At 37.7% G+C, this 23130-nt stretch overlaps 1 protein-coding gene across 1 annotated transcript in view; it reads left to right on the top strand.

Moving 5' to 3' along the window:
• Positions 1–22887, top strand: part of tmc3 (transmembrane channel like 3) — a 45304-nt gene extending 22417 nt beyond the window's left edge. Inside the window, exons 11-22 of the mRNA XM_084722341.1 lie at positions 1895–2004; positions 2112–2190; positions 2486–2752; positions 4484–4612; positions 5737–5804; positions 6158–6286; positions 12821–12931; positions 15886–16011; positions 16118–16196; positions 17576–17618; positions 17705–17978; positions 21652–22887. Coding sequence (XP_084578467.1) covers positions 1895–2004; positions 2112–2190; positions 2486–2752; positions 4484–4612; positions 5737–5804; positions 6158–6286; positions 12821–12931; positions 15886–16011; positions 16118–16196; positions 17576–17618; positions 17705–17978; positions 21652–22651 — 2415 coding nt within the window. The 3' untranslated portion in view covers positions 22652–22887. The remainder of the gene's footprint in view (positions 1–1894; positions 2005–2111; positions 2191–2485; positions 2753–4483; positions 4613–5736; positions 5805–6157; positions 6287–12820; positions 12932–15885; positions 16012–16117; positions 16197–17575; positions 17619–17704; positions 17979–21651) is intronic.
• Positions 22888–23130: the final 243 nt, after the last annotated feature.

The following is a 23130-nucleotide window of genomic DNA, read 5'->3' as shown; positions in this document are numbered from 1 at the left end:
TCAAAGCTGAGAACTAGAACTGACAACATTAATCCTCCCAGATGTCTGACTTGGCCTTCGACAATGTGTTAACCACAATTTGATATTTTCGACTGACTCTTGACTATCAGCTAGCCTACATCACTGTCACATCATACAATGATGTCCAGAATGTGGGGTTGAAGGTTGTGCTGAAGACTTTTGATAAAATCCTGCCAGCTGGTTAGTCTTGATATTGTGTTAGCAAATGTAAATGTTTAATATACTGTACAATCATTTTCATTTCTGGTTTCTCTAAGGAAAAAAAATATTATTGTACTGTATGTGATATATTTTCATTCTCACCTGCTGCCTGCTCACAATTGGTTTATTTCTATTCATGCCTGTACCAGGGAATTTATATAAATATATTTTCTACCCTTTACACAACATTTCTGAGGGTCACTTGCTGGGTACCGACGGGTACCTGACCTGGTGCAGGATTGTAAGCTACTATACTTTACATGGCAATATAAAACTGCATTTGGAGTAGAACGGTAACTGAGAAATAATTTCCTGTTTATCTGTTAAACACCCAAAGATATTCAATTTACAATGATATGAAACATATCTTCACATTTTTAAAGCTATAACTACCTGTGACCAGCATGTGAAGATGGGTTGCAAGGATGGGTTACAATTCTGGTGATACAAATATGAAAGGGCATGTGCTCATGACAGTGTGGGATGTAAGCATTTGTTTACCGTCAGCTGAGCAGTAATGTGAGCGCCACTAAACTAACCGGTGCAGTCTCAGCAACAGCTGGGGATGTGTTTGAGTGATCCTCTTCTCTGACACAGGGAGCATGCTCAGTCAATCCCCACTAATATGGGTGGGCAGAAAGTCAAGATGGACTGGATTTCTGGAGCTCAGGCAAAGAGAATTTTCCCATATGGTCCATGTGCGCTGTTGCTGCATCCCCACCATCCTGCTGCAGTGAACTTCTCCTATTCCCGCTCTTACTTCCTGCTGGACCAAGTGACACCTGCCTCAGGCTTTGTTGTAACAAGCTCTTGGGATGTTGACAACCTCTGCATGTCCAACCAGAACACTGTGATTCTGCCTGGTCCACTGCCTCCTGCGCCCTCCCCTTCCTCCAGATCCTCACTTCAGTGCCAGCCTTGGAGACTCTGATGTCAGTGCAGTCTCTGCAATGCAGCACCTCTCTGGAACTCCTCTGTCAGGCTGCTAAATGTTAGTTGTTGTATGTTTTTTTGGGCTGAACAAGGCAAAGCTACTCAGGCTTTGTGGTAGGCCCTGCCATTTGCAGATGACATGACTGACCTATCATTTGCAAGCCTTAACAGTTGTCAGTGGGGCCTTATAGACCAGTAGGGACCACAGGAGATGAGGAAGGATGCTGCTCTGCTAAATTCAGGTATTGAGTTTCCTTGGCAGCCCTAAATATGTTCACTGCTGTTAACCATGACTCAAGTCCCTTCTGGAGTGATGCATCACAGTCGTATCATGCCTTGGCTCCTGACTGGCTTATCTGAAACAGACAGGATCTGGGTGTCTGCTGGGCAGAAGTGAAACTCTGTTACCCACCCTTGCTTCAACATCAGTGCTGTGGATTTTGTTTGCTTTAAGCACATTCATGTGAGATCATGAATCTTTCAAGGCCTTGGAGGAACCATCTGCATCCAGGCACCAACACAGTTGTCACTGTCAAGTCATCCATCATAGGTACAGATTGTGAAGATGAAACATTTGTCTGTGGTTTTATCACACATGAGGGCTGAGCCTGACGAACACATGTCAATGAAGATCTAATTTCTCAACAGATTAACCCTCACATCAGTGTCTATCAGTTTAAAACCTTTTTGAAATATACCCTGCATGTCCATGACTTTCATACACTTGCTCTCTTTTCAGGTGAGTGTGGTCGTCTCTCTCATCACCATGATCGCTCCATCTGCCTTTGAACTGGTGGCTCAGCTGGAGATGTACCACCCACGAACCTCTCTGCGATTCCAGCTGGGCAGGTACTCCATCACTCCAACCACTGCTGCCTGATGCAACATCAATTACAGACTGCACAAAACATCACAGGTCTTACTGCACACTAATATTTGGTCGTATGTGTTTACAGAGTATTGGTTTTATATCTGGGGAATCTCTACAGCCTCATTATTGCCCTCCTGGATAAGGTCAACAGTATGAGCTCTGCTGTGAGTATAGACATTATATATCCTATCCTATAGAACAACGTTTCCCAGTCCTGGTCCTCAGGTCTCACTGCCCTGCATGTTATAGATGTTTCCCTGCTCCAGCACACCTGATCCAGATTAACAGGTTGTTATCAGGCTTCTGCAGAGGCTTGATGACGAGCTGATCATTTAGTTATCCCAGGATTAACTAAGGATATGCAGAGTGAAAAGCCCTCTGGTCTCACATCACAAAGTACCAATTAGTAGCCTGCATCGGTGTAGCATAGCACACAGCTGATGACTGTTTGTCTTCCAGATCCCAGTGACTCCAGGTAACTGGTCTGAGTCCAGCTCCTTCCTGGCCACCATCTCTCAGTCTGAGGGAGACAGCCTCTCCACATTGGTTTCTGACATCTCTGTGTCTGGGCATCGCAACAGCACCATAGCGACCATCGCCACGGTGCTGGACGTTACAAACAGCGGCAGGAGCAGCAGCTCAGGGACCATCTCCAACCAGACAGCTCTGTTTGAGAAGAACACCCGCTCTCAGCAGGACCAGTGCTGGGAGACCTACGTTGGACAGGTTCAGTCCTCTGATTAATGCACGTTATATTCACTTGACATATGTCTTGTAGGTTTGAAAGTAGGTAGGTAGAAGGTAAAATGTTGAAGAGGTCACACAAATTCTGATCATAGTTCACAATGACTCACATTTATAGAATTTATTATTAGATTCAGGACCATATCTACTAAGAGGATAAAGTCAAGATTCTGAGAATAAAGTCAGGATTAAAGGTTAAATTTTGATAACTGTTTAAGAAATTTGGCTGTAATTTCTTCCATACATATCTGAAAGTGGCTCAATTTAGAGATGGAAATGATTCCATCAATTGAGGTATGAGTTGCAGAGGTTTAGAGATGTCTGCCTTCTCCAATATAATGGGACTAAATGACACTGGGCTTGTGGTGCTCAAAGCACCAATAAATAAATAAATAAATAAATAAATAAATAAATAAATCTAAACCAGTACCTTTTCCTAAAAGTCATGACCCAGTTACTCAAGGTAATCCACAGACCTCGTGAGCAGTTTCCTGTAGGGACTATTTTGTTTCTATAGGAAAGAAAGTAGCTCCAATAAATTCTACTGCAGAAAGAAGGAAGTCATACTGGACAGAAGTCAGACATCATTACAGCTGGTATCTCCAAAACTCTGCAACTCATTCATTCATTCATTTTCTGTAACCGCTTATTCCGTAAGGGTCGCGGGCTGCTGGAGTCTATCCCAGCTGACATTGGGTGAGAGGCGGGGTTCACCCTGGACAAGTCGCCAGTTCATCACAGGGCTGACACATAGAGACAGACAAACACTCACACTCACACCTACAGGCATTTTAGAGTCACCAATTAGCCTAGCATGCATGTCTTTGGACTGTGGGAAGAAGCCGGAGAACCCGGAGAGAACCCATGCAGACACGGGGAGAACATGCAAACTCCACACAGAAAGGCCTTGACCCAGCCAGCTGGGGGATCGAACTCAGGACCTTCTTGCTGTGAGGCGGCAGTGCTAACCACCATGCCTCCCCCCTCTGCAACTCACAAAAAAAAAAAAAAAAAAAAAATTATGGAAGAGAATTTGGGGCACATGTTCTGAGTTTGAAGTCAAAATTCTGAGAATAAAGTCAGAATTTTAAGATTAGAATTCTGACTTTATTCAAGGGCCTATATGTCTTTTATGAAAATGCTGTACAAAATGCAAACATGTTGTAATTAGCAGTAAACACAAACTACTACAGAGACTGGTGGGAGTATCAGTAGTTTTGCAGATATTAGCTCATAAACTGAAGTAGTGGACAAACAGAAATTTTGACCAGATGATGGCGCTTGAGGAAAAGTCATTGCAGTTAAAAAGTTATTGCAGTTCATTCTGATGCTGAGAGTCCATGATAAAACTTGTAATACTTACTGAGACAATTCAGTCTCAACCAAAGTGGACAGTTGACCACCTGACCTGCCAGCTTTAAATATGTACATGAAGGCCACCTCTGCTTTAACTTTACTCTTCTCTATCATTCTCTTTTTAGATGAACAACAAGAAAATTATCAGAGACATTTGTGACATGCTCATCCTAATCAGTCTGTAGATGGATTACACTGACGAGAGAAATTTTAAAGACTCCTCATGCAGGTCCCTGAAACACACAACTCGAGATATTACTGATGTAATGAGCAGGCTTTAGTCTGGTTTGAGTGCTGAGTATATATTAGCATGTTTACCTGATGTATCTATGGGTAAGTGTGTGTTTGTGTCTCCAGGAGATGCTGAAGCTGTCCATCATTGACATGATCTTCACAGTGGCCAGCATCCTGCTCATTGACTTCATCAGAGGTTTGGTGGTTCGATACCTGAGTGACTGCTGCTGCTGGGATTTAGAGAGCAAGTTTGTAAGTTGTACACAAGTTGAATTCTTTGTTGTTTATGCAGTAAAAACTGTTTTTTTAACAGTTACTGTTTTGATTGTCTCCATAAAATCTCACTTAAGTGGATTTAAAAGTCAGGATTCAGGAATCAAGGATTTTCCACCAAAAACACTCAGCGTAAAGGGATGAATATTTTTTCCATTAACATCATACATACACAACATCATACATCTTCCAGACATGTTTTAAGATCTATAAAAATACTCTGTACTGACTTTAAAATAATTTGTGTTTAATGAATTTGTCCTACAAAGTTTAATTAAGTCTTTAAACATTTTTAAAATTACATCTTCTGTTTCTCACTCATTGAAAAATCCAGAATCTATAAATATGCAAATATTTTCCATACAAATCTGGCACAAGATGTTGAGTCTGGTCTGAGTATATGTGACTGAGGCTATCAGGTTTTCTCATCACACTTGTGTAAGATGATATAATAATAATTGGCTTCCAAACCAGCTGCGAAATCTGAATCTCTGTTGTACTTCATGTGTTAAACTTTGACTTCAAGGTGAGTGTCAAATTCTGCACACACCTAAGCAGCTTAAACATCCAAGTGAATTAACAGTAAAAGTAAGTGAAACACTTTTTTGAGTTTTATTATTGGCACAAATTATTGACAGAAAATGTGATGACAGTGTAAAAATATTGGCACAAAAATACTTGATAAAAATGTTTAAGAATGCCACATTATTAATTCCATGTTCATAAACATCTATTAAATCATAAATAAACATCTCTAAAATTTGTAACCTAGTTGAAGTTATTTTAGATAAGTTATCTGTGTGATCAATTCAGCTTCTAAACTGACTGAAACTTTTGAAAATGTCAGAAATTAATACAGCATCTTCAATAACCTCCAAAACCACCCCAGTATTGTACAAATCAGCCAAGCAGTTGCTGAAATATTGTCCACATAAGTAATTATGCTAATTAATGCTAGTTATTCAAATTGACCAGCATATGCAAGTTAGTATCTGACAGTTTTATAATGCTGCTGATCCATAATTTACATTTCTGGCATAAAACTTAATACTCAACGTGTCTCTAACTTAAACTGCATTAATGCTTTTTCTGTCTTTTCTCAGCCTGAATATGGAGAATTCAAAATAGCAGAGAATGTTCTGCACCTCATTTATAATCAAGGAATGATCTGGTAAGTCTGAAATCACTGACAGAAAATGAAAGATTGAGGATGTCTTTCTAACTGCACTGTATCACCTTGGCCCGGCCACAGTGTGTGTAATAGAGGATCTAACTCAGAGTTAATAGTGTGGCCTGCACTGAGCGGTCTCCCTGACCCTGTTTAAAAGACTGTGACCTCTCTAATGTCTTCATTACACCTCTGTGGCCGCTCCGCTGTATTTCCTCAGCTCATTTCAGAAACGTCGCCTCACAGTGATGAACATAATGAACTGAAACCACGAGCCGCTGGACGTAATGTCTTTTATATGGGCTGTGACCCTGCCGCCTGTGGGTGTGTGTGTGTGTGTGTGTGTGTTCCTGCAGGATGGGAGCGTTCTTCTCTCCCTGTCTTCCTGCCTTCAACGTGCTGAAGCTGATTGGTCTGATGTATCTGAGGAGCTGGGCCGTCCTCACCTGTAATGTTCCCCATCAGCAAGTGTTCCGAGCCTCCAGGTCTGACACATACACACACACACACACACACACACACACACACACACTGACTGGACAGCGATCCAGCTCTTATTTGTTGTTTAGAATTTGATGCTTTATTAAGTTTGCTACATGCAATTAAATAACCCACATCACAGACTAGATATAACTGATTTAGAGCAATAGAACTCACCATCTTTCTTTTTATGGGACACACATTAGACACAGGAGAACACTGCCATCTATAGAGACATGTGGACAGGAGTTTTGGTGTATCATTGTGAGTATTATGGTTGTGTCTTGCATGCTTCATGGTAGTGTTTCTACATGACTTTACTAGATGAAAACTGAGTAAGTGCATTTAATCTAAGTTCAAATTGTTTTTTGAGGTGATACATGTGTCATGAGGAACTTTTCAGAATGTATTAAAGCAACTTCCTGGATGTAGTAATGAATATCTGTCCACTCATATGGTTGCTTACAGTTTTTTTAGATTGCTAACATGCGTCAGTCAAAACTGAAGTAAAAAAAACTTCAGATAACTGTAAATGACCTGTCTGTGTGTATTTGAGTGCACATGCCTGAGACTTGGAAATTAGCATAATGCCATATAAGGATATGTTTCCTCCCCCATATGTCAGGAAGTGTTCATTCATGAAAATGGCATCAAAGAGAAAAAAGAAAATTAAAATCCTGCTTCCAGAGATTCATAAAGGAAAATTTGACACTTTTCACAGCGTCAGCAGTGGAATCAAAGGACCTGCTAAACAAAAGGAGGCAAAAGGGAGAAAAGGGGGTTCTGATGATGCCCTGTTACCTGAGGGTTGGACTGTCACTGAAATAAAAGGGAAACATCTGGATATGAAAGTGGCTTCAAAGAAAAAAAAAACATCTTGACAGCAACTTAATAAAGCTGCATGTGGAACATATACAGCCAACACAGCTAACAGCAGGTAATAATAGATGATTAGATTAATAATGAAAGACTTTATGTGTAAATCTATAATTATATTCAATTTGAAATGCAGTCAAACAGGATATTGTCGACATATTTAGTGTAATTTATTTTTCAAACTCAAAATGTCTTCAAACTAGTGAAATATACAGTCATTACTAAAAAATATCGGTTTGGATACCAGCAGACTGTAAATTACGTTCTTATCTGAAAGAGAATTCAAAATATGAGGAATGTTTTCAAAACTGCAAAAAGCACAGTCAAAATAGAATCTATTTTTGAATTTTTGAATTTTTTTTTTTATTTTTTATTCTATAATTTATTCTATAATGAAATACAGAAAAATCATTCAAACATTAAAGATAAAAGTTAAGGATTTCTGTGATTCTCCCTGTTGTCAGTGTTTTTGTAGGTCAGTGTGTGATTTTGAGTGAGTGAGTGTGAATGTTGAAGTGTTTTGCTGGTCTGAGTGAGTTTGGAGGTGAGATTAACTGTTTGTCCAGGATGCATGTTGGTAATACAGACTCTATGAAGAGTTTTGAAAAAGTGGCTTCAGTACTGATTGATGCTTGTAATGATGCTACAGCCAAGGGTTTTTTTTTATTTATTTATATTATATATTTTGACAATACATTTGTAATATTATGAACCAAATACAAGCCAAAACCTATCGGATTAATCACCAACATGACCACAGATATTGGGATATTGAATATTTTCTCATAACTAGAAGTGTTAACTTTATTCTGACAAGTGAGAAAAAAAATGGTGATCAATTTTTCTGATTTAAATTATTATCTCTGCTTTGCCACTGGAAACACAAATGCACAGTAGCCTTCTGACTATGTAATTTAGGGCTTTATGTGTGAATTAGTAAGCATCAAAAAAGTACAAGAAATTAGTTTTGTACACTTTCCTGATACTGGGTGTTGATTTCGGCGTTATGCTGGATATTTATTGTGAAAATAGCGCAAATAATTTCATGAATTGATCATAAAAAAAAATCCATGTCAGTTGCTGGACTTAGTTCAACAGTTGAGAACTAAAAGTGTTATATATCACTCCAGGCTCCTTTTGCAGAAACAGTCATCTTACCTCGCAAAGCACAGGAGGGACTGGATCTGAACTAATGTTCTAAAACACCAAAGTCACACAGTAACACAGATAAACTAACTGATCTAGGCAGCAGTAGAACAGAAAGTCTCATGTTCTGTGAGGTAAAATGTCAAAGGAGTCTGGTGGTCTGAAGAGGAGCATAAATGACGGCTTCAACTCCCCACTTGAAAAGTCTGTCTGACAGCAAAGTCAAGCTGTGAAAATCTTGTAAACATACCATACACTTGAACTGATATTGATTGTTTTTGGTGTCTAAAATACATTTTGCAGCTGATCCTGCCCACAGCAGTACTTTGCTGAGCTTCCTACACTGATACTCCTGAGGGAGCTATCAGTCAAAACACGATCCGTCATGCCTACACAGTCCTGAGGAACGGTCTCAAGAAATGTTTCTTTCAGCAAGGTTTTTTATAATAGTTAGGAACACATACTTTCACTCAGATTTTTGTGGACTACTCTTGTAGTTTTGTGGACTACAAGAGTCTTTTTCATTCAAAACAGGTATCACATTTATTATCTGCTGGCAAGGTATTTAAAGGGATAGTTTACCCAAATATGAGAATCCAGTCATTATCTACTCATACTTATGCTGACTGAAGGTCATGTTTAGTTTTTCAGTCCAGAAAATACTGCTGGAGTTTCACAGGAAAACAGTGTTGCAGAATCTCACAAGCGACCAGTGGTGGTGACCAGTGATCAGTTTTCAAACGTAAACAAAAACAACATAAAATGCCTCCAAACAGCTCATCTAGTTTAATCCAAGTGTCCTGAAGCCCCAACATGCCATTCACTTTTAAGTGCACACCATCACACCACACACACCCAGTTCAGACAGTGTGCATGTGAACGTGGCTCCAAACTAAAGATCTACAGTGAAGATTCAGGATAAAAACATGGTGGAAATGACGTCTTTCACGTCAGCCTGGCATGTTGGGGCTTTATGAGACTTGGATTACCACTAGATGAGCGGTATGGAGGTTTTTTTGTTTGTTTGTTTGTTTGTTTTGTTTTTTGTGAAAACCGGTCACCATTCACTTTAATTACTTAGGAGATTCTGCAACAGTGTTTTTCTGTGTTTCTTGGACTAAAAAACTGAACCTGACGACCAATCAGCAAGAGGGTGAGGAGATAATGACCAAATTTTCAGTTTTGGGTGAACTATCCCTTTAACATTTCTGACACATCTGTCTTTTGGTTAGAAATGTATATATAGTAAATTAAAACTCATCTGGAAGAAAACATGAATTCTTTTAGTCCTATATAAAACATGAGGTAGTGATGCAATCAAGCCTCTTGAGGCCTAAATGAGTATTACATTAACAAACACAAAAAATGATCCTGACTAAATTTTTTTTACCTGTTCTTACGTCACAAAACAGCAGAGATGACCTGCTGTGCATAAAGTAATTCTTATATCATACAGAGACAGATCAGAGTCAGGCTTAATGTCACACATGCACATAAGAGGTGTTTCATCTCACACACAAGGACACATGACTTTATGGCCATATTTTCTCTTACATCACATATTCCATCCTGGTGACTGAGCTGAGCACACTGTGATCATGTGATTGTCTCTCTGATAAAGATGAACCTGAATCAGCACCCTGCTCTTATAACATCTTATCACCAGTGCTTTTCCACGTAATTCATCTCATCCCTCTTCATTCTGCAGCTCTGCAGCGATGGTGGCAAACCAGTGTGTAGTCCTACACTACAGTGTGTATCCATCCTCCTATACATACACACACATACACAGACAGGCCTGAGGGGCTCAGCCCACTCTGATTTATGTAACAAGGCTGTCATTGCTTCTTTCACTGCTTATCAGTCACTCCCAGATGTGGGGGAACATCACATACACACACACACACACACACACACACACACACACACACACACACACACACACAGTCATTAAAAGAGAGATTGATGCTGACATGCTGCTGATAGTAAAGAAGGTTTTTCTTTATGCCCCCTCCTCATAATTATGGAGTGCTGAGACACTTGAATGTGTGTAACACTGACAATATTTCTGCTGGTGATAATGTGGATTTTATTTTGTTATCATTGAAGCGTAGTCTACTGTTTGTGTTTCTTGGTCTCAAAGAAGAAATGCAGTGACTAAAATGAGAGGATAGTTTGCTTGTTGGCTTTCACAGGTAATAACACTGTCATATACAGGAGCACCAACCCTGACATGATAGAATATTACTGGTTAATCATTCATTTTGTTACAGCCTGGGTAAAAACATGTAGCAATGTGGCTTTATTCATGGGGATTGTTTTGTGAATGACTGAGCATGAGCTTTAAAGAGACAGTTCACCCCCTCTGGTCTGTAGTGCTGTTTATCCATCGAGACTTGGTGTGAGTTGCAGAGTTGTGGAGATATCAGACGTAGAGATGTCCGCTTTCTCTCTGATAGGATGGGACTAAATGGCACTCAGCTTGTGGTGCTCAAAGGGCATGATTCCAAAAATCATGACCTGGTTACTCGAGATAATCCACAGACCTTGTTGTGAGCAGTTTCATGTAGGAACTACTTTCTGTCTAACAGAAAAAAAGTAGTTGCTACATGAAACTTCTCACAATAAGGTGTGCTACATACCTAAAACTTATTTAATAGCAATAACTAACTTCTAAACTTGATGAATCCACTTCTGAATCCAGTTTCAAGTACAGCTTAATGTATTTTTTATTCTTTTTATATATCTGACTTAATAATTAATGTGCTGTTAATTTGTCAACATTAAACATGAATATTTATTTAAAATGTATATTTTTGTTATTATAACCTAAATATTTAGTTAAAGGCAGAGTAGTGAAATTATAAGACCTAGAAAAATATTTGATTATTGTTAATAAAATTGCACTTGTTTAATTAACATTGTATGAATTGATTTGATTTGCACCATCAATTTTGTTTGTCAAATCAAAAATAACAGAATACTATTCAGATGTGTTAAAATATCAACTAATATTACTTCACCAATCAGTGAACAGAATATTGTTAGAAAGTTAAAAATAAAATGCATTTAAAATATCACATAACTGAAAAATCATGCAATGACACCAGTGAAGCAGTGTGATTTAAACAGGAATATCCTTGGTGTTACTGGTGTTAATATTTATTAATATTATATCATGTCTTCAGTCATTTCAAAAACCAAAACAATTCATATTAATCAGTTTTTAGGTTTAGTTTTCACCCTTGTGGCTAGAACATGAGTAACACAATGACAGAATTAAATGCTTCAGGCAAAATTCTAAAATAAGTCATGACATTTAAAACAAAAAACGAATAAATCTGACTTTCTATATGCCTGTGTTCATTGCACCTCCTCAAATGACGTCTTTATCCATGAAGAACTTCAAAGGGTGCATTATTTCAAAATAAAAGTGTTTTGTGTTGTAGTCAGACCTGTGACATAACTTTGGGTGACTGATATTTATCTCATATGTTATATATTGATAATGAATAGCTATTTTGTAAAATTTAAATGTTCTATTTAATGTATGCAATGGTAATGTAATGAGATTTAATTTATTTAAAATAAATTGAAAAATACTTGACTCCACAATTCCTTGAATTTGGCATTTTAAATAAATTGCTAAAATTAAACATTGAATGTTGGATGGATAAACTTTGCTTTATCATTGCAAGGACAGTCTTTATTTATTGAACATATTTAATTAATGTGATTATTAATTCAACTGAAATAATTTTTCTGGCTGAAAAAGTAAGTGACAGCACTTCAAAAGTCTAAATTTCACCATTTAAATGCTGGTTAATTAATTTTGTTCTGCTCATGCAAGTCCAGCTTTATTTTAAATAGCACTAAGTCTGTGCCATGTTATTTGCAGTGGGTGTAAAAGTCACATAAAGCTGAAGTGAGGGACGCATGAGTTCAGATCTGTTCGGTACAAACGTCCCGGCTGTCTTTCAACAGGATGTTAATTTACATTAGTGGCTCTACTGGCTTTTTATCTAATGAACAGACTGCAGCAGCCTTGGCTTTGAGGAACAGTGTCCATAAAAAACTATTCAACAGGGTTGTTTTGTTCTTTTAAAACTTGCTGCTATTCACCCTTTCTTGTAAGGAATTAAACCTGTTTCACTGGAACACTTCAATAGATCTAAATGGGACTAACTTGCGCACAGTGGATTACAGGTTCTCATGGCTTCAGACATGTTTTTAGCTTTACATCAATAGATTAAAAAAAAAAACAAGTGAAAGGAAAAATGCTGCATGTTCTTACAAACAGCACAACTCATCTGAAGTAGATGAACAGGGCCAAACATTTTACAGATATCCTGCTTTCATCACATGTCCGCACAATGACTGAAGTTTCTGCTGCAGAAACTGAACTGTTCAGTAGATTGCTATGAAAGCAGCGTTAGAGTATTTTTCTGAAAACAACAGGAATGTGGAAATTGTTCATAAATAACACACCCATGCTGTATTTGCTTTGCTCTCTTCAGATCAAATAATTTCTACTTGGCGATGCTGCTCTTCATGCTGTTTCTGTGCATGCTGCCCACCATCTTTGCCATAGTGAGATACAGACCGTCACAGCACTGTGGACCATTCAGGTAAACTGGAACTCTGTATGTCCAGTACACATTTATTATGGAAGACAGATGGGCTGTTTTTGACTCCATATAAGCAGCTGCTGCACTTTCTATTTTAATCAGGTTGGTTTAAGCTCCTCCTATTACTTTATGCTGTTTAAAAGGCTTATTATTAGAAGCTCAATTTATGTGAATCATTCATGTTAAAATACCCTCTGCTCCCTGCGGCCTTTCAAGTGGACACACTGCTAAGCCAAACTCCATTCTAAAAGCAGGCGTTTTATGATAAGGTCACATTTTTTCACAATAAAAACTTTAATTATACCATCACTAAGACTCTTCTGATTCTATTTGATCAACAAACACAATCGGAACCAATATAATTTAGTCACATCACTAACTACACTGTAAAAAGTGTATTTCAGTCATACAGAATAATATTGAATAAAGTAATATGATGTTTTGAATGAGTCTCAATCAGCTTTCTGCTTCTGTTTTTGTGGATTATAGCAGCAATGTCTTCCCCAGATTTTCATCTCTGCAGTTTAGCCAGAATTTTCTCTTGCTGACTCGGTAAGAAGGTTTAATCTAATGCAAGATATGTATATTATGTTAGTATAATAATAGTAATAATAATAGTTAAATTGGATTGTTTAAGTTTCTCACTGAATGAAACCATCTATATCACATCAATTATTTACACAAGATATAATTTTTTAAATGAAAAAAAAAATAAAAATTAAAATTAAAACTAAAATCATTTTATTCATTTAAAATAATTTTATCCCCTGCCCCCAGAGTTTGTTAGCAGAACTGTGTCCATAGCAACGGTTTGTTATTCATAGCAACAGTCTATTATTCACTAATAATGGATCTTAGATTGTCTTAATTGAATCAAATATATATATATATATATGAAGAATATGCTGACACATGTTCAGTCATAACATACACTTTTTAATTACAGTTAAACTGAACTGTGAACTTTTCATTCACCCCTCTCACTGCAATAAGTTAAAGGAAGTGAATAAATAATCATTCATTATAAAAACATTATTTTATGTTCAGTAAACTCAATATAGTGATAAATAAAGTAGGTATTTTTTAAATATCTTAAAATAGGCGTGTTTCAGGGACCTTTTGACTGACACTCAACATGTTAGTTGGTAGAACCTCTAAACAAATGAAAGTTTTCATTACGAAAACTAAGAGTAATTTATTTGAGCTTTTGGTTTTACAGTAATATTCATAATATTTAACAAAGTGAAATAACACTATGGTTACTATTTCAAAAACATTTTTCCTGAAACTATAATATTAGGTTGTTAAGGAGGAGTATTTTAGGGTAAGGCAATTGATTGAGTGTAAAACTGAAACTTTGCCTTAAATTTAGTTTGCATTAATGCAAAGTGATGATTATAATACGGAATCTGACAAATCGTTATCATTTCACTGCTTCCCAATTAATCAGCTACTTAAAAGACAATTCACAGTGAAAATCCCTGCATATATGTTGCCTGTTACATGCCTATATATATATTTTTTTTTATTTTGTTTTGTTTTTTGGCAGGACATAATGTAGATTTTTATGTGTTAGTTTTATGGGCAGAATTTTAAGTATATTTGATCATTTTTTAATTCAGATCTTTGTGTTTTTTAAATTTGTTTATAATTATTTAGAATTACAATAAAGTTTGTTAAACTGTAAGATATCCTGCCTGTATTGCATGTCTGTGTCACAAGTGTTGTCCACTTTTGAGAGGTCACTGCAAAAAAAAATGTATGTTTATGTATATATTCTGTATTAGGGGTCTCACAGTTCTTGATTTGATTTTACTTTCAAGGTCACAATTTGATTCAGTTTTTCAATTTGAACATGTTATTAAAGGCCTGCGTGCCTTGTCTAAGGTTTTAGTCTATTTAAATATCAAAGCCTTTATGTTTACTGATGTTTACCTGATGGGTTAGCTTAGATACTGAAAAATTGAATTTCAGATTATTAAAAGTCTTGAATTATCCAGATATACAGTGCATAAAAAGCAGGAGCACATTCATTTAACTTCCCACATGAGTTTAGCTTCATTCCATCAGGGTGGCACATGTTGGAAATTTTAGTGCACTAAAAAGAGTGTGACTTTTTACTTTTTTACTTTTATACTTTTTTCTCTTTATATTTTATTTAGGATTTTACCAATGTACAAAATACAAAAACAAAACAAAAACAGAAACCCTAAGCCCCGCCCCCTCCCAAACAAAAAGGCCAGAATATACAAAGTATATTACATTATTCTTAATGTATTGTACATGCATACATAAATACAGGTATGCAGTGTTGGTATTGCCAAGTACCAATACCACAAAAAGTCCAACAGTGGTCTGTAGCCAGAGGAAACTGAATTCAGTCACCAGGAGTGACCGACAACAAATGAGCAGAATTACACAAAACATCCATGTTTGTCTTTAGCAGTCTGGATTATGTCCACATGTTGGGACGTAAGGGGCTGAAGATGACAGAGAGTACTGCTGAGATATTAATGTTTGTTCAGTGACTGGCAGTCAGTACATTTGAACGACAGGCTGCTGTCTGCATCTTTACTGCAGGTATGGTTGTGTTTCTAAATGTTAAAGGGACATTTCACCCCCAAATCAAAAATACACATTAGTGCTATTTATCCATCTATATTATTTGGTGTGAGTTGCAAGGTTTTGGAGTTACCAGCTGTTCTCTCCAGTATAATTTTTCAATTGTATTTTTTGGTGCTTTGATCACAACAAGTTGAGTGCCGTTTAGTTCCATTATATTGGAGAAAAGGCAGACATTATTATGGCCAATATCTCCAAATCTCTGCAGCTCACACCAAAAAAAAATATATAGAACAATAAAAAGCACTATAGGCCAGAGCAAAAATATGTATTTTTGCGGGATCTGTCCCTTTAGCATCAGTAAAAATACTTAGATGTGTGCTTTATTGTAGTGGTCAAGAGAAGATCTATGACATCATCTCTGAGACGGTGGCCAGTGATTTCCCTCTTTGGTTCAGCAAAGTGATGAGTTACATCACCAGCCCTGTCGTAGTGCTGCCAGCACTGCTGCTGCTGTTGTAAGACTGCATACACACACAAGCACACGCATGCACACACACACACACACACACACACACACACACACACGAACATGTCATCTTGACTTGTCCCTGTGTGTTTCAGCATGCTGATCTACTATCTCCAAGCCATCGCCAGATCGCTCAAATTCACCAACAACCAGCTGAGGATGCAGCTGCAGACTGTGAGTTTCTGATGAGTCTGTGTCAGAATGCCGTTGCTATAGAAGCAGTTCTGATCACACAGTCTGGAGGAGCAATCAGATGATTTTTAAATCCATAAAATCATTTAAATATTAATATTTTGTGTCAAAATAGATTTTTTTGGTAGGTGACCATGTAATAGGAGGGATAATGTACAGTGAACAGGTCAGAATGATTCAGATCCTGCATCACCCTGTTAGGGTTTATTTCACAATAACAATGACAACCTTACATGTGATGGGTCATATGAGTGTGTGTTTGTGAGTGTGACCTACTGTCCGCAGGTGATCTCATATATTAGATGGACCCATCAGCCTAATATATTTTGTGAATATTTGTGACTGTATGCTCAAGGACCTCTCACGATTGTGGTGATTCACAGATTTTGGAAAACTTTGAAATACATATTTTATTGACTAAGTTGTTTTATACCAGCTGCCGACTCCTCGCTACTCTTAACAAGTCATCAATATCTGCTATCCTAAAAAACAAGGCTCACCCAGTCTGTTACAGGCTACATCTTGGCCTTTGTTGTGGCTCAAAAACTGACATTGACAAAAAAAGAAAAGGTTAATTTTAAACCAGAGTATCGGCAGATTAATTCCATATTCAATATGTTATGATTCACTCAAGTAAAACACATTTGGCACTTTGGCTGCTGCTGTATGTCACAGTTATGCATCTGTGTGGTCACCGTACTGGAGCATTCAAGGTCCTCTAATTAAACAAATGAGAGATGCAGGCTTAACAACAAAACTGATTGTAACTTGCTTAATTCTGAGCCAGTTTTCTAGAAATTTGATTTGTTATAAATGTGTTATTGAACATGATGAGTGGTTATTTGATGGCACTAAATTCAGTTTCTAGAGGCAATCCAGTCAGCTGTGTGCCAAAATATTCATATCCATAGGCTCCAACACAACATACATACACAAATATGAGTGCACTCTTCTAGTTAAAAATTGTGCCCAAGATTTGTACTGAATGGACAGTTTAAGTGCTCTCTGACAGACAAACTAATGGTTTTCGTGTAGTGGGTGGTAATTACTACGTAACATATTTGATTTTTTTAGAAATTACCCACAAATTACCACCAACTTCATGAAAGAGGTACTTGTTAATTATCACATACCATGAAATTAGTGGGTAATAATACATTTTACATATGTTACTTGGTAATTACCACCTATTTTACCTGAAAGTAAATTGCATTATGGACATTAATTGGCAACAATTTTCATAGCTTTTTTAGAAAATAATTACTGATAATAACCCTTAGAGCAGTCCTTAACTGAACATGACAATGATATCCAATGGTCTTAGTGTGTCTAAAGGTGGAATTTTCCTTAAATCATTTTAGGAACGGACTGAGGACAAGAAGAAAGTATTCCAGATGGCTGCAGGTATTTCTAGTGTTTTTTCAGTTGTTTCATTGTTTTTCTTGTCGTGTCCTGTCCCTCACCCTGTGACATTTAACCCACCTCTATAGCAAGGCTGCAGGCTCCAGAGGCTGCAGCAGACAAAAAGCCAGACCAGCAGGAGAGTGACGTCACGAGCCAGGAGGCCTCCATCCACACTCCATCTCCTCGACGCAACGGCAGCGTCACAAACTTCCAGTCTCCCGTTCGCCGTGGAAACAGCATCCGCACCATCACCCAGTCTGCATCCAGGACGGACCTGAACAGAGGAAATGTGGCTGGATCTGTCAGGAGTCCATCAGTGACCATACTGCCCAAACACAGGCTGGAGCACATACCTAACAGGTCTCACACACACACACACACACTCATGTATTGCTTTAACCAGTCAGGCTGACTTTATACAAGCTGACCTCTTATATGATGGATATAGTGCAAATTAATGGAATGAATTAATTGTAGAATTGAAATAGTGAAAATAAAGCCAATGAGAGTCTAACAACACATTTTGATCAGATCACAGACATATACACATTTTATTAGATTGTACTGGTATTTGTGTGTGTGTGTGTGTGTGTGTGTGTGTGTGTGTGTGTGTGTGTGTGTGTGTGTGTGTGTGTGTGTGTGCGTGTGTGTGTGTGCGTCATCATGGCAAATGCAGATGCAGTCTTTACAGGCCTGTAGTTGAGATCAAAATGAAAATCAAGTTAGAAGATGGGTGTGCTCTGAATAAGAGCCTTGACAGTAGGGGCCAGTGGAGCCCAAACTTTATGCTCTGGCCCAAATTTTTTAAATGTTTATTTTTTTTTCAAATAAGTGTAAATATAATAATATAGTAATGACTACTAAGTAGGGCTGGGTGTTATCAAGGTATTATGGTACCAGGGTATTTAGAAATTTACAATACCATCATCATCATAACTAAAGATATTTGAAACATTGAAGTTGCAAATGTTTTTTTTATTGATGGAAATTAAAATATAAAATGTAATTAATTTCTTACTAATAGTTAATTTATTAATAGTGAACTTAACCAACAGAAGAATTATTTGGAAGTAGAAAAGAAATAATTGGCCTGTCATTTCTGCTCTGTAGCTGTGGCCTCCATGCTAATAAATTAAATATGACTAGATGTGGAATCATGACAATTTTGCCACATATAACTTGATTCTGACATGACTTCTTCCAGCTATAAAAGCAGTCTATTAGTCACATGGTACATCTTTAAATCATCTCTGTTCAGCCAAATGATGTGCTGATAAGTGACAAGTGTCTTCAGGTCCTGTAGAATTTATGGAATAAGGATGCTGATTCCCTATGTCCTTATTTTTCTGTGGGCTATAAGTATTTAAACCTGACAAGTACTTGTCTAAGAAGGCTAATTGAATATAAGCCACAAAGCACTATTACCTAGACAATGTCATATATGCTACAAGTACTTCTACAACAAGCTTTTAATCATTTGTTTTTTTCACACAAATATTGTTGTATACTGTATACCCTGGTGAAATGTCAGGAAATTATGAAAAAGTAGATACCACCAAAAACTACTACTGAGTACTGAGGGGTCTGACTGTCAGCATGTTGACAGGTGGTGTGACCCCATCACAAGATGGTGTCTAGTTTTCCATAAATTTAACTTCAGGTCAGTAGTTATGGTCTAAATATTATTGAAGAAGATATATTTGTATTCTGTTGCTTCTACAGATAAAATGATGCACTTGCTTGTTGAACTCAAAAATACAGAACACTACAAAAAATAAAACACAATGGCAAAATAACAGTAACAAAATATGTTACTGTGATAGCAACAACAATAAACAACAGTGATAATAGTATCCATTTAAAAGCAGAAAATGTGAGTACGTAATGTGTAAAAGAGTGTGTGAGTGTGTTAGTGCACTCAGGAGTGAGTGTGTGTGTATGTGGGGGAGATATTAGTTTATACTGTATTGACCCCTGAGCAGTAATAAAAATGCATCACAATGAGTAAAACTAATAAAACATGGACAATAATACATGAGGAAAATCAGTTACAAAACAGCAGTTAAATGCTTTTCAGGCATCTGTTGTAACATTTTATAGAGATACAGATTTTTGTCAGGTGGAAAAATTCATTTAATTCCCTTAAATCTTATTGAAAATTGATCTCTACAAGTGAGAAATTTAGGAGGATGAAGATGTGATGACTTACGAGTTGAATATTGATGTAACTGTAAATTAGCTTTAAAATAAGTCTTGACAGTACAATCCAGTTCCAAAAAAGTAGGGACATTGAATAAAACGTAAATAAAATAAGAATGATCTGCAAATACTTTTTGTCTTATATTCCACTGAATATAGTACAAAGACAAGATACATAAAGGTCAAACTGGTGAGCTTTATTGTTTTGTTTTTAATATACACTCATTTTTAATTTGTTGCCTGCAACACGTTTCAACATAATGTAAGGATCAACGTTGGTTGCCTGTGACAGAAGACGGACAGATGTAAACATCTCAGACCCTCACTCACACACACATACAACCAAATGCATGATCCATTCCAGGTATTAAAATTAATATAAAATCATTCAGAATTGTTCAGCCCTAATCTTTACATACTTTATGATGGACCTGGGTTTCAGTGGACAGTTTTCTAAATGTTGACTAAGTCTTTTATCCATCCTGACAAGAAATATGTTGTGTGAGAAGAACTGAATACTTGTAAGTTACGGGAATGTTTTCTGGCATGAAGAATTTCAAATTTAAAAATGTTTACTTTTGGCTTTAAAGGATCATACCAGTATTTTTGCATGTTTACGATCATTCTTGAATGAACAGGATACATTACATCACTGCTGACTGCTGAACTCAAGCTTCCATGCAGTCAATGGCTTTCATTCATTTCAGCATCGAAACAGTCATTGAAAGCTGTTTAATTATCCATCACAGTAAACATCATGCCCCTTTAATTTTATCAGAATGATGAGATTGTTATGTGGCAATGCAGCACATATTTCAAATCAGTTCATGCTTTTAAACAGAATTATGCACTAATAACATACCACACTCATTCTTGAGAATTGAGACAAAACTGTATTTTGCAGGTGTTTTCATTTTTAATCTTCAATTATTCTGGAAAATATATTTCAAAAGATCAAACTCTTGGCTATTAAACATTGTAACAGGCCAACCTCCTAGTGACGACAGTTTTAAATTAAATGTAGACGTCAGCTCCATCACATGGAAAATCTGACAGAGCTGACCTCAGAGTTGACAAAATGTTTCATTTTTTCTTTTCACATCATAGTCATAGTGAGCAGCCATTTTATTTTTTAAAGTGTCTCAGAGTTCTCTTAATGTTAATCAAAATACACATTTTTAAACCATAATCCTTATTTATCTTTTATTTAGAAGAACTACAGAGTTGACATGTTATGTTTGAGACACATCTGATAGAAAATATTATTTAATGAATTTATCAAAAAATTGAAAGTTTTCCAGTGCTTGAGCAGTATTCCCTCATTTTTTAAACCAGGAAGTGAGACAGGGGTCCTTTGGGTATAGTTAAACATTTTACATGTAATTAATTCATGTTTTTGTAAAATTCTGATGGAGTTGACAGAAATCTGCAACAGAACTTTAAAGAGCCAAAATTTTCATAAATAATCAATATTAAAACAAAGATTATTATAATGGGACATTTATGTTATCAGTCAGTATTGTTAGGTTTAGATTTTGAAGCCTTTTAACACATTTGTTGTGAATTCTTGTCTAGGACGAGGGTGTTTTCTGTCCCAGACCAAGTTTAGAAATGTAAGAAGTTAAAGCAAACCAAAACATCTTACTTATATGTCACATATATAAATTGTTAAAGCTTACATTTTCACAAAAGAAAAAGGAATTAGACTGTTGGAATTATTAATTTTTATTGGTAGGACATGATTTGTCCAAATTCTCAAGAATGGGTGAATAACAGTAATATAACATAGTGAGAATATTTATTGATTCTTATGTGTTGTCTTCTCTTATAACAGGCCTCCACCTTTTCTTGGTGGCCCTAGTGGCACCTGCAGGTCCAAGTCCTACCACCACATGGCGTACAATCCTCGCTATTCTGACAACATCCACTCTGACCCCCTGTGCAGGAAGACCGTACGCTCTCTACATCCTGTTGAGGCTGCCGGGATCATCACTGCACAGAGTTATGGAGGACGCCGCGGTCACACCACCCGCTACGTGATCGTCAATGAGCACGAGCCCAGGAAGAAGCTGCTGCGCTCAGCTACACGCATCCCACGCCATTACCTCATGGAGGAGTCTGCGGAGATCCTGGAGCTGTACCCACGCAACATTAAACGCTACACACCCCGTGCTGCCCACCACCAACCGCACCCTCACCGCTCCCACCCATCACAGCAGCACCTGAGCGAAGAGGAAGAGGAGGAGGAGGAGGGAAAGTGCAGGAGGAGGATGTCATTGGGCAAATCTCATCGGCCACGCTCCCTCTCAGACCTCCATCAGCCAGCGCACTTCTACATCGGGGACCGTGTGGACAGCCACACGTCGATGACTAAAGACGGCCGCGCCACTCGGGGAAGATATGGAGCGCAGGACGAAGATGAAGAAGAAGACGGTGAAGGAGAGATGGACTGGGGAGATCTAGAGTCACATTCCCGCTTCCAGGCCAGCGTGAGAGGAGCAGACCCTGTTCTTGTGCGAACCAGGCGCCACATCCCCTCCCCAGGAAGACACTATCACCAGTCCCCAGCCAGGACCAGGCACATGGAGACATATGTGAAGCCCAAGACGAGACCAAAGCTGGAGACCCCTCTGACTGAGTCGGACTCAGCCTCGCTGGCCTCCAGCAGCGACCAGCAGAACAGCAGCACCGACCAGTACATCCAGGTCATCCACAACAAGGAGCGCTACCTAAAGTCTGACGCCAGGCAGGGAAAGACGGGCAAGAAGAAGTCCAAGACCAGCTTTGATCTGAATGTCACAGACTCAAATGACCTGGTCTCCTCCAACGTATGACTTCTCTGCTAAATTTATGTATTCTGCTAAAATGTCTCTCAAAATATCATACAGTATTACTAGTAGGGTTGGGTACCAAACACAGTACTTTTAAGGATACCAACTGAATTACATGCCTACTGCCGAGTATCAATTCATGTTCAATCATTTGGTGCCAAACTTCGGTAGCTGGGAGTGCATCTGGGTGAGAGAGCATCTCAGAGCATCTTAAAGTCTAGAGTGTTATGGTACAAGTCCATAGGAGTGTTTCTAGATGCAATAGATCACACCACTTCCCAGCTTTGGACACCTGATGGGCGTGATTGGCAGCATAGACTAGATGAATGACAGGTGATCTCTTTGGAAACCAGTACACAATGGAACAGTTTCCCAGTTTTATTTAAAATATTTGAGCGATAGAAGTGGTGCATAATCACAGGATCATTTGCATAGCCCACTGTTATCTACCATAGATAGAAGAAGAAAGCTAACACTTCCTA

The sequence above is a fragment of the Lutjanus erythropterus genome, chromosome 1 (genome assembly GCF_056507025.1).
Source record: "Lutjanus erythropterus isolate fLutEry1 chromosome 1, fLutEry1.hap2, whole genome shotgun sequence".
NCBI lineage: Eukaryota > Metazoa > Chordata > Actinopteri > Lutjaniformes > Lutjanidae > Lutjanus > Lutjanus erythropterus.
This window is presented reverse-complemented; position numbering and strand designations above follow the sequence as displayed.